The sequence below is a fragment of the Chiloscyllium punctatum genome, chromosome 3 (assembly GCF_047496795.1).
Source record: "Chiloscyllium punctatum isolate Juve2018m chromosome 3, sChiPun1.3, whole genome shotgun sequence".
Taxonomy (NCBI): domain Eukaryota; kingdom Metazoa; phylum Chordata; class Chondrichthyes; order Orectolobiformes; family Hemiscylliidae; genus Chiloscyllium; species Chiloscyllium punctatum.
The window spans coordinates 71,389,904-71,402,736 of record NC_092741.1 but is presented as its reverse complement, the minus strand read 5'-3'; the positions used below and the strand labels follow the sequence as shown (position 1 = coordinate 71,402,736).

General features: G+C 38.5%; 1 protein-coding gene across 1 annotated transcript in view; it reads left to right on the top strand.

Annotated features, from left to right (window-relative positions):
* The window catches only part of ufl1 (UFM1-specific ligase 1), a 62,172-nt gene that overhangs the window by 25,611 nt on the left and 23,728 nt on the right, over positions 1-12,833 (top strand). Inside the window, exons 7-11 of the mRNA XM_072554999.1 lie at positions 564-622; positions 3,579-3,725; positions 6,409-6,584; positions 8,825-9,004; positions 10,740-10,863. Of these exons, the coding sequence (XP_072411100.1) occupies positions 564-622; positions 3,579-3,725; positions 6,409-6,584; positions 8,825-9,004; positions 10,740-10,863 (686 nt within the window). The remainder of the gene's footprint in view (positions 1-563; positions 623-3,578; positions 3,726-6,408; positions 6,585-8,824; positions 9,005-10,739; positions 10,864-12,833) is intronic.

Genomic DNA, 12,833 nt, shown 5'->3' with positions numbered 1-12,833 from the left:
GCAACATTTTCCTTTAGAAGTGTGATTATTAACTACATGGCACATTTGTAAGGTAAGGAGCAGGAGATTGAGGGGTTTTGAGGATCTTTCAATCAACCATGCGTGATGTAGATTGTCTACAGCCTCTAGACACAAGCTAGCAACCTGGTCTGGGAAATTCTAGCTAGGGAACAGATGCAAACACATGCTTTGTATGACATTAGCCACAAGGAAAATGGAATGTTTGTAATGTTTACGTCAGTCATTTGAAGGAAAACAATTTTATTTTTCTCTTTGTAACTTGCCTTGAAATTCAGAAGAGTACTTAGTGAAGTGTTGCTTCAAGGCTGTTTTGGTATAACCTTTTTTCTATTACTTTTACAATTATTTAATCAATGAATGGACTGATTTTTGTAAATTTGGGTATAAGAAGTGTTTTTGTTTGGAAAAGCACAGTAGTACATTAATCGTGAGTTTTTAGCGATGAACTTGTTAAGAATGAATCAGAGGGGCAACTATGTTTGAGTTCTGTACTTGAAATATAGTCAATTTTAAAATGGGTTTTTAATGTTCTTTGTCAACAGGCCAACACCAATAAACTCTTTGATAACTCAATATAAATTTCAAGAACATCTTCTGTACTGTAAGTTTGCAACAGAACTACTCTGTTCTTGATAATGAGATTTAGTGTTGAAATACAGTTAAGTAGGCACAATTTATTTGTGTCGCATAACCTTTAAAGCAGGAAGGCTGGTGATACTATTCAGTTGAGAACATTGCACTGAAGCATGATCTTACAAAAAAAAGTCCTCGTGGAATCATTTTATTGTCTGGTCAAACCACATCACATGATGAGAAACATTATTTGTTCTATTTTTTATTGCCTAAACAAAGCAGGGGCTATATTTTTGTTTTATTATTTGTTCAGTTTCTATGGTTTGACTGTAATAAATTATAGATCACTTGAATCTGAGAAAATTTTTAACAATGTCCCAGGATGAGTACTTCACACAAACCTGATTTTGGATTTGGCATTGAACATAGGTGATGCCAACAAGAAATTATACTTTTTATTACACAGATACTTCTGAAACTAAATCCTTGAAGCTTGTAGGTGTTTCTCTCTCCAAGTACTGTGGTGCCACCTTTTTCTCAAAGCTAAATTTATCAACCTCACTTCTTAAAAAAAAAGCACCTCAACCTTATGACCTCTCTCTGTTACCTCTACTGTACCATTCTCTTTTATCACCTCTCCTTGAATGTCCAACTCTTTAGGACCTCCCACGTTCGGTTTCACTTTTGCCTATCCAATCCTAGAACATCCTCACTTAGATTTGATGCCAAATCCATGAGAGTCGTCCTAGACCCTATCTTTTCCCCCTTCTACTTATTCACTCACTCATTCTTGCTCTCTTTTTTTCTCACCAACCCACTCACACCCTCTCAGTCTCTCTCTTTGTCTGTCGGTATGTGTCTGTCTCTCTCTCTCACTCTCACACACACACACACACACACCATACAGTCTTGAGCTAAGCACCTGACCTTTCGATTGTAAAAGCTAGCAATTTCCACATCCATAATGTAGCCTTGTCATTACTCTTGCGTTAAATCAGCTATTGCTGAAAACTTCACCCATTCCTTTGTCATCCCTCAGTTCAATTCTTGTCAAAAAAAAGCAATATTTTTCAAAATCTGAAATGAAGGATCGTCAAGCAAAAACACCAGTTCTCTTTTCTTCTCCCTAAATGCTACCCTAATTACTGGATATTTCCTACATTTGCTGTCTATTTGAACACTGTGGGGATTTCCTAGATGATCCCTTATCCACCATTCTGTTCACCCCATTGTCTTGTATCCATTAGCTGCACCAGCTACCATTTATCCCAAGTTAAAATTCTGTTTTGCATGTTTAAATGCCTTGTTAACTTCTCTTCCTTATTTTCCAACTCTACGTTCTCCACAATCAATTAACCTCCCTCAAGGGTCAATGCTCCACCTTACTATTTGGCTCCAGTTTCAGAATTTTCCAGCTTCAGCCTTTCACTTTCCCCCTCTTCCTTCATGGTTTGTCACTCCATTGCTCATGACCTCCTTAAACCTCTGTCCTTGAAAAATTCTTTATTCAATTGTCTCTTGTCTTTGCATAGTTCCTTTAAACTTTACCTTACCCTTAGCTCAGTGCCTTCAGCTGCCTAAGTCCATTACCTCAGAATTCCCCTTGAAATACCCTTCATTCACCTTTTCTCTGATGCCTCCTTTAAACTCACCTCATGTAGTCAGCATTCATGTATTTCTGATTGAGACTCTTGGGAGCACTTTTTTATCTTATTCTATATTATTAGATATGATAATCTTACACAAAAATGTAATCTTATTTCAGTAAGTTTTTAATTTTGGTATATTGAAGAGAACAGGAAAGATCTTTATGCCATAGACCAATCAATTGAAATTCTACAGTACCTTGTTTTCCCATTAGAGGGAGCTATCACCTTCCAGAAACCCAGCTGTACATAAAAACGTATAAACTAATACCAGGGAAAGCTGTTTTGGTCCCTCAAACCTGCTTGTGGTTCAGTAAAATCATGACTGATCTGATTATGGCCTCAACTCCAACCTTTCAGCACTAGTTACTTCCAGGGCGTTGTTCCCTACTTACTCTCGAACTATCACAGCGCCCGAGACTCGGGTTCAATTCCTGCCTCAGGCGACTGACTGTGTGGAGTTTGCACATTCTCCCCGTGTCTGCATGGGTTTCCTCCGGGTGCTCTGGTTTTCTCCCACAGTCCAAAGATGTGCAGGTTAGATGAATTGGCCATGCTAAATCGCCCGTAGTGTTAGATGAAAAGTGTAAATGTAGGGGAATGGATGGGTTGCACTTCGGTGGGTTGGTGTGAATTTATTGGGCCGAAGGGCCTGTTTCCACACTGTAAGTAATCTACTCTAATCTAATCTATTCCCTGTTCTGTAATTTTTGAAATGTTTATATTGTTTTATACATTTATCAAGTTCAGTAAGCCCAGTGATATGATGCTGAGTACCTATTGCACTGATGTTTATCAACTGCAGATTATGGGATACTGACATCTTTTTAATCCTACACATGTTCATTGCTTTAGATCAAAGTGTGTGAGATTCCAACCAAACGGTTTACTGTTTGATTTTATTATGATTTTGATTTATGTAAATTAGGCATCCTAGTGCCAAAGCAATTTTTTTCTTGACGCTCTGTGCCCAGAGCAAAAACATTACTCTTGACATCGAAAGGAAGTGGTGGCAGGGCTGAAGGTAAGGGCAGAAGACAGATCTGCTTGGTACTGACCTTCAACAGGAATTTCCACTGGCCCTGTTGGATGGAGTCTTTGGCGTGTTCCCATCTGCCTGAGATCTCCTAGACACACTGCCAGGTTCAAACATATCAAGGGGAATCTCCTGTCCCAGTCTTCATGAGCAGCTTCCTTTGAGGTCAATGGTGAATCATGTCATTTCACAGCTGACAAAAAGACTTTTTGATAAAGTTTTTCAGTTTTAATGTTGAAATCCTAAAATATTTGAGCTATTCTACCAATCACCACCTACACGAATTATTGTTTATCTTTTAGCTTTTCTTGAAGAATTTATAAGAAATGGCCGTTTGAATGGAGCTGTGATTGGTGGCAGACAGGATAAAGCTGTTTATATTCCTGACATCTACTCGAGAACGCAAAACAACTGGGTGGATTCGTTTTTCAAACAAAATGGCTATTTGGGTAACTTGAACATTTACTGCTTTGAATTATGAAAAATACATTGTTGAAGTTGAAACCTTGAAGTTATGAGGTGCGAAAAAACGCATTTTCGAACCAACTTGTACGGTAGATTCAGATTGCCCAGTGCTCAGACTGGTGCAGATATGCGATAGAAGTTGGAACATACATTACATATTTGTATGAAATCAACTATAATTCTACCAAGAATAAGGTTCAATATCACTTTGGCTCAGGCAGAGTTATCAAGCCAGTGGTTTCTCCAATGCCTATTCCTAAGCAGTTTTTGGTTAACAAGTTGCAACAATTTTGCTGGAAAAATAGAACTATTTATGTTTGCCTTGACCCTTTTACCTAGTTTTTGTTTTAAATTAAAACTTTGGCATGTCACATTGCTTTTTTATTTGTTAGAACTGCAAAGTAATTGAACACTTAATTCTAGTCAGAAAATCTAAAACATAATACCATTAGTTTAAAGTAACAATATTTGACTGCTTTCACTGGACTATTTCTTTTCTAAACTCTACACTTGGTCTGTATAATCAGAGGGCTTGCACCCAGTATAAAAAGGGATGTCCATAAAGAGAATGGGTAATCAACAGGAAACTAAAGAGTCAAGTGCTTTCTATTTTAGCACAAGTAGGCATCACAGAGCAAACCAATCAACATTCTTCTCAGAATTTTTAGTCTTTTTTTCACTTAGATCTGTTTAAGTACAAAAATGAGATTACACAAGATGCTCTGATGTTCCAATGTGGTTGTCTTGTGTGTTGTTGTGGAAGACCGATGATCGAGCCAGAGTGTAGTGAGATCTTTGCAAAATACTTTGTTGTCAGTTTTAAATAATGTACCAGAGTTAATCACTGAGCTATAGAATTGTAGAATGTTAAAAGACATTAGGTGTGATTCTTTTTTCCTTTGGTTGAGCTGCCTGGCCTGATACCAGTTTTCTCTGCTCTTGTCATCAAGGCAGTGTTTGACTGAGTATGGTATCAAGTAGACCTAGCAAAACCTTAGTCAGTAGGAATGAAAGAGAAAACTCTTTAGTTGTAGTTATGCCTAGCACAAAGGGAGATGGTATTGGTTGTTGGAAGTCAGCCATCTCAGCCTGAAGGATAGCTCATCAAGGGTTCCTCGACGCAGTGTCTAAGACCCAACTATCTTCAACTGCTTCATCAATGATCTTTTCTCCACACTTAGGTCAGAAGTGGAGGTTTCACTGATGATTGCACAATGTTCAGCACCATTTGCAATGACTACAGTACTGAAGCCTTCCATGTCCAAGTATAGGAAGTTATGGGTTCTATCTAATCTTAATTAAATCTAAAATTAAAACAAACAAAGTGCTGGAGAAACTCAGCAGGTCTGGCAGCATCTGTGGAGAGAGAAACAAAGTTAACATTTTGACTCCAGTGAGACTCTTCCTCGGAGCCCTTCTCCAGGCTTGGACTGATTAGTGGCAGGTAATGTTTGTGGCACGCAACTGATAGTCAATTGCCATCTCGAACAAGAGAAAGTGTAACCATCACTCCATTAACATTCAATGGCATTAACAGTCACTGATTCCCTCACTATCCACATCCTGGGTTTCACCATTGACCAGGACCTGATCTGGACTAGCTTTGGAATTCCAGTTACATGAGCAGATTAGAGGCGAGGAAACCCGCATGAGTAACTAGTCTTCTGCTTCCTCAAATCCTATCCACCATGATTTTTGTAGATTGATGTATCTATGGAGGTCTACCCACAACATCTTTAGAAATTTAGTGAAAACCCTATGTATGCTACGTTTTGACCACAAAATGGGAACAGCTTGGAGAAATTTCCTGCTGTATAATTATACTTGTTAGATTTTGATTCTTTTAAAAATGTCTTGTTTTCCTCTGGTTACTTTAGACTGCCTTTCATTTTATTTCTATTCCCACCTATATAGGTGGTTGAGCTGAAAAGAACATTGAACTGCCGTTGATGAGAAAGCAATTGCTATCCTTCAGGATTTCATTTTGTAGCATTTGATTTTGTCATTTTTCATTTTATTGTTGCCAAAAGAAGTAGAAAGCAATTATTCCATATTATTGAATGAATACATAATTAACTAGATGAAATCCTGTTGAGTTTGTATTCATTCTATGACTCAGCACGTCAAGATGCAGAACCTAGACAAATAAAATCATATTTATCATTTAATATATTGGAGCTTTTAGATCTAATCTATTGTTAATTCCTGCTCATGCTGATCTTCAATTCTTATGTATTCAATAAGTGTGGCACTGGAAAAGCACAGCCGGTCAGGCAGCATCCGAGGAGCATTTCTGATGAAGAGCTCGTAACCAAAACATCGACGCTTCTGTCCCTGGGATGCTGCCTGACCTGTTGTGCTTTTCCAGCACCACATTCCGATCTCCAGCATCTACAGTCCTCATTTTCTCCTTGAATTCTTATGTAGCCTGGTGAGTTTCATTGACATATGTGTTTCAGGAATTCTGAGTTTGATGTTCTTGAGTTAAGATTACTTGGCCACATATATGTGGAGCCATCAGCTAAAGTGTTAGGATGATACAGTGGCTTAACCCTGTTCATATAACAAAATGTGAACTGTGAGGCGTAATTCATAACTCTGGGAGGGGAGATAGCTTTAGGGTACAGCACTAATACTTAAAGGGAATTGTTCTTTGTTCTGTTCTAGAATTTGATACTTTATGCAGACTGGGAATCCCTGACCCTGTAAATTATATAAAGAAGCGATACAAGACAGCATCGATAACCAACTTGAAGGCTGTCTGCGTCGGGCGTATTATTGTTGATCAGGTGGAAGCTTCAGTAGAGGAGGCTCTCAGATCGGGCACATGGGTGGATATACAGGTATTGTTTTCCTGACACACTCCCAATAAGCATGCTTTCAAGTTTTTAGTTGTACAGTGAAGAAACAAAGTTCGTGAGACAAAAAGAAAACCAGAGATGCAAATATATAATGTATTAAGCTTTTTGACTATTCATCAACAAATTCCTTCTGGGGAAAATAATTGTCAGTACATGCCAAATATTTTGTTAAGCATTGAGACATTTGTTTGTTCTCTGATTTTAAAATCCAACTGGAGCACTCAGCAATTCCCTGAATTTGTGCTACCACCATGATGTGTGAACCAACATTTTGAGTTTGTGCTCATTTATGTACAGCATTTTCTATACATATCCCTGTTGTGTTTGTGTTACAAGAAAGTAACATAATGGAGTTAATATTCCTAGTTCACACCAGAAGAGCCCTTGTTCAGTAAAGATAATTTTATTTGCAATTGAGTTACGTGGTGATTTTTGAGTGGTGTTACGTGTCCAATAGGAGTGTGTTTAAAAATTATAACTAAAAACATGATTCAACTGGTGCGCCATCAAGAGCATTCTGTCTGAATGTATCACTACCTGGTATGGCAACTGTACCATTCAAGATTGGAAACAGTTACAGAGAGTGGTGAACTCGGCCCAGACAATCATGAAGTCCAACCTCCCATCTATAGGATCCATCTACCAGACCAGCTGTCAAAGAAAGGCTGCCAGCATTCTCAAAGATCCATCCCACCTTGGCAATGTTTTTCTACAACCTCTACCGTCGGGGAGAAGGTACAGACACACGCGCCAGCTGGTTTCAAACAGTTTCTACCGTACTGTTGTTAGAATACTGAATGGACTCTTAAACTCTTTAACATTCACCTGTACCTGTGTTTTTGTTTTTGTCGCTGTTTACCTACTATTTACTTATCTATGCTACTTAACAATGTGATCTGTCTGTAATGCTCGCAAGACAAAGCTTTTCACTGTGCCTCGGTACACATGACAATAAATTCACCTGTAGAGTTTGGAAAATGAGGAACTGTCATGGTTTATAAATTGTTGCATGGTAGTGCAGAAATGGAGTATTTGCCTGAGACCCATTCATGAATTTGTGCAATATAGAGCAAGCGTTGATCTGATTAGAGTAACCATTATCCTATCAGACACCTTGAACCTTCTAGGACCCTATATTGGCATCAAGTTTGTGAGGTAAGCAAATAGGCGCTCTCCAGTTTCGACATTGAAAAATGTCCAGTCTATCTCCAATTACCTTGGCAAAGGGTCCAATAATTTGAGTAACAGCTGAAACTAGCTGTATCACACTACTACCTTATAGTAGTAACACAAATAATTTTTTCCATGAACAGGAGGCTCCTGTCCAGCCAAAAATACGTTCTGCATACTGCATGAATGAGTGATCCGGTATGTAAATTTCATGGTGTAATACAAGGTTGGTAGGTTATATATCCCAACACCTGGCAAATTGTACCAAATAGCATGTTGCTTTCGTTGTTCCTTAACGACAGAATACTGACCCCATTCAAAAAAGGACCCAGAACGTAGAATTATAACCTTATATTGGAGACTCTGTTTACCATTTACTGAAAAATCCTGCCAGTACTGTTCACAAGCTTTGTCTTGATAGCATTACAGGCAGATCACATAGTTAAGCAGCATAGATTAGTAAATAGTAGGTAAACAGCGACAAAAACAAAAACACAGGTACAGGTGAATGTTAAGAGTGTAAACTACACTTAACAATCAATTTAAGTCGGATTTGTAATGAGACTCACCTAGACTTGGTAGAAATTTATACACAGGACTTGCCTGCACGTTGGTCATGGCCTTGAATGTCATTTGCTCTTCCAAATGCTGATCCAAGTATTCTTGCACCTGTTCTGGTGGGTGCAGAAAGATCTTTGATACCATGATTCTTTTCTCAGCAATATGCCATCATGATTATATAATGAACTGTTTTTATGAATATTTAATCATTATTGTTACTTTCCAATCACCAATCTCTCTTACAATTCCCAGTAAACCATTGATTCATGACCTATTTAGAGGGTATTTTATCCCTATGAGCTCAACAGGATCAAGTGATGGTCTTTTTTTTAAACAGTGTAATTGCTGTAAGAAAATGTGCCCAGCTCTAATGTTAGGTATTTGCAAATCAGATAAATGTGTATGCAACAAAGGGAGGAAACGAATACATTTTGATATCCATTAAGTCCTTTCAACATGTTTTGAGTAATTCCTCTTTGTTTTGTATATAGCCACTACTACCCAGTTCTTTTTCTGAGGAAGATGCATCCATTTTGCTTCAGCAAGTGATGAGGACAATGCAAAAACATTCAGCTTGCAGGATTTTTGGGGACACTATCGTAGTCAGTGAGCAATTCATTAGCAGCTGTGCAACTTTGTTTGAGCAGATGATGCAGCACAAGGCTGAAAAGGTAAAGAAACACTTAATCACATCATATCTGAGCATGAAGCAATAGAAACAGGTCTACAGTGCTAAAGATTGAAATCATTGTGATTCCATTAAAAATAATTGTTATTTTAGACCTTCTTATATTTCATATTTGGTGGCAATCTTTAAGCTGCCTTGATATTTTTATGAAGTTTCCTCCCTAAACCCACATTTCTCACTTCTATATTCTTCTGCGTCTTTAAAAGACTCCTCAAATCTAAACTTTTACACAGTTGTTCAAGCATCCTAATTCTTTTCCTGTTTAACATCAGTTTTACTCGACGAAGCATTTCAGGAAGTTTGCTGCAATAAAGGCCTTAAATAAAAGCAGGTTAAAGCTGATTAGTACCAGAGACTACCTAAACTAATACTTTCGAGATTATCCTGCCACAGTGCCAAATAATTTATTCTGGGCTGTGACTGTGGGAATTTCACTGACTGCCGTCACAGAATTGTTACAGCACTGAAGGTGCCCATTGATCACAACAGGTCTCTAGGAGCATTTTACCTCGTGCCACTTGCCTATCTTTTCTATATAACCCTACATGTTCTTCCTTTCAGTTAACAATTCAATTTCCCCTTAATTGTCTTCATTCAACATGTCTCTAGCACATTCTCAAGCACCACATTCCAAATCCTCATTAATTGCGATATGAAAATGTTCTTCTTCATGTCAACATTGATTCTTTTGCCAATTGCTTAAATTCTCTGCCATCTCATTCTTGATCCTTCCACCAATCGGAACTTTTTTCTCTCTGTCTAGACACCTCGTGATTTTGAATGCCCATATTAAATTTCTTCTCAACTGTCTCTTCAAGAAAAACTTCTCCAACCTATTTAAATAATTGTAATTCCTCATTGTTGGAGCCATTCTCAGAGTCTTTTCACTATCATGCCTTTCACATCTTTACTCAAATAGTACTGGACACTATACCCCAGGTGAGGCCAAACCAATGTCCTGTGTGAACTTAATGTAGCATTTTTCTTTTGTACTCTGTCCTTAGTACTCTTAAGCTGTGCCCTGTTTAGTGACTTGTAAAAATAAAATACACCTAGGTACCTCTGCTTCTGTATTTATTAAGTATACCCTTTAGTTATAATGACTATCACTTCACTTCACACTTTTCTGCATTAAATGTAATCTGCTATTTGTCTGCCCATTTTATCAATGTATCAATTTCTCTGTCTCGCTCTCTGTCCTTCCCCCGTGACCCCCCTCCGCCCAATCACCAATGTACTCTGGTCATGCTCATGAGGGTATTTCATCTATCCAAAAAGATAAACAATGAATCTGCAAGTTTGAGACCTGTTTTTAGCAAATCTAGTGTACACACTCGAATGTCTATGCTATAGCAATGCCAAAACACCCCACTAGTGGAGACTGCTGATAATTTTAATGGCCAGCAGCCTCCTTAAAACACGTGCACAAACCCAATTTGACTCTTCCCCAACTCCCCTCGGGAAAAATGGGAATTTATGATGTTCAGGGTGTGAATTGTGATGTCAGACTATGGTTTGGACCTAGGTCTTTCAGGTGATTTGAATATCTGGTGGAATAAAACCATATTTTTACTACCTTTATTGCATTAAGTTTATTTATCTTTTTTTGACTGAGTTTATATCTTCTTTGTGTAAACCTTCTTACAATCTAGTTTTGATGTTTTTTGTTTGTGCTGTGTTCACGTTCACGTGTTGACAGTTTGCCTTTTTTTTTCTAGGAAATAAAGAACAACCATGCCCATGTGTTAACCGAGGAGGACCTGAAGCAGGCTGCTATTATAGCAGAAAGCATGATTTGTGTTAAAAAGGACAAGCGAGAGGACCGGAAGAAGAAAGCTTTGGGTGAGTTTATAAATTACAGTTCGCAACTGGGCTGCTGTATGTGTATTTTTACTCCATCTCTTTAGCAGCTTTCAACATTCAGATCAATTTCAAAACATTCAGTTTGTTTCTTTTAGATTTGCAAATCTTAAATTTGGTATTTTTCACAACTCTATTTATCTTGTTATCTTGTGGCTTGTCTGTAATTTTAAAAATCTGGAAACTAAGCAAAAGCTAGTTACTTCTGTGCTGTTTTTAAAGTGAGATGCTCCAGCACCAATGAATGGTACAGTTTCTCCCTTTAGACTTCCCTCACCATCGTTAGGCATTCTTAGTTTCATGTTAGTCTAATAACCCATTTATATTGCTGCAGTGTGATTCTTCTGTCAGAATAATAACTAAGCAAACTCTGCTCACTGCTATTTATATTTGAATGCCAGAGCAACTTCAGGTGAGAGGCAGATGCACAGCTAAACTCCAATCTACCAGTCACTGTTAGAATTGAGCCCTTTCCTGATGATAGCTTCACATAAAAAGCATCTCACTGTCTGCCTCTGAAAATTTGCTCAGAGACAAAAAAAAAAGCTGCAGATACTGGAATCCAAGGTCGACAGGCAGGAGGCTGGAAGAACGCAGCAAGCCAGGCAGCATCAGGAGGTGGAAAAGTTGACGTAAGAAGGGTTAAACCTGAAATGTCGACTTCTCCACCTCCTGATGCTGCCTGGATGCTCCAGGCTCCTGCTTGTCAGCTTCTGAAAATTACCTATTATCTGCGTGGAATCTAATTCCTCCAACTTCTTTTTGTTATAGGTTTCACAAATGTAAAATTTCAAATGATTTTGAAACTCTAATTTGCACTTGTCAATGGAAATTGTTCCATTTTGCTTTCCTTGATGTGCTTTCATAAGCTCACAATATTTAGCAATTTGCCATACAAAACGAATTACAGTTCTAAACATGCTGGGGTCATTTAATTAATGATTAATGTCCTTTAGGGCAGGAAACTGCCATCCTTACCTGGTCTGGCCTACATGTGACTCCGGACCCACAGCAATGTGGTTGACTCCTAGCTGCCCTCTGAGCAATAAATGCTGGCCTGGCTGGTGACGACCTCATCCCATGAATGAATTAAAACACATTGTCAGAGATCCTGAAAGAGCAAAATCAGGCCCCTTGTACCTTACTCCAGATCTCAGAAGAAGGCTTCTTTGTTACTGAGCCAACGTGATCCTCTGTTACATTGTCACATATCCATCCCGAGACAGAGGCTTCCAGGTTTTCCCAAATTGAGGGTGCTGGCATAATCTGGAATGCAGTTTAGGAAGAATGGGCTGAAACACTCATCATTTAAAGTTATCAATTAATTAAACTCCTCGAGCTGACCCGATGAAAGGGTGGTTTGCCATCTTTAATGATATTCAGCTCCCTAATTTTCTTAAAATTTTAATTATTTAATTAAATTCAATACCATTTATTTGCGAATCTTTACTGCTACATCAGTAGTTATTGCATAACTTTGGCATTACATAGTTTGCATGCTTTCAATTTTTATCTCAGAGAAATATAGTGCAAGCAATGGACACATGGTTCCCAACACACACTGATCTTCCGTTGCTTGGCATTCTCAGGCAGATGTCGTTTTTCAATTTCCAACTTGTTTGGCCTTTTCTTACTCCCTTGGCACCACCTTCCCATGGGAGTACTGCATCTTGCTGTATACTTTCTACCTCCGATGCACCCTGAGCTATCCTCCATGGTCCTCACTGCTTCTGTCATCTTGAGTGACTCCTCCCCTTGCTAATTTCAGATTCTATGTGTCTTGCCCTTGTTCTCCTTTTCTTTCATTGCCCTGTTCTCCTTCCACAGAAACTTCCTTATCTATATAAATAATCGTCCCTCTAACATACCGTTTCCCTGGGTGTTGTGGTGGAACAATCACTGGAAGTTGGCATGCAGGTGCAGCAGGCAGTGAGGAAAGTAATGGCGTGCTG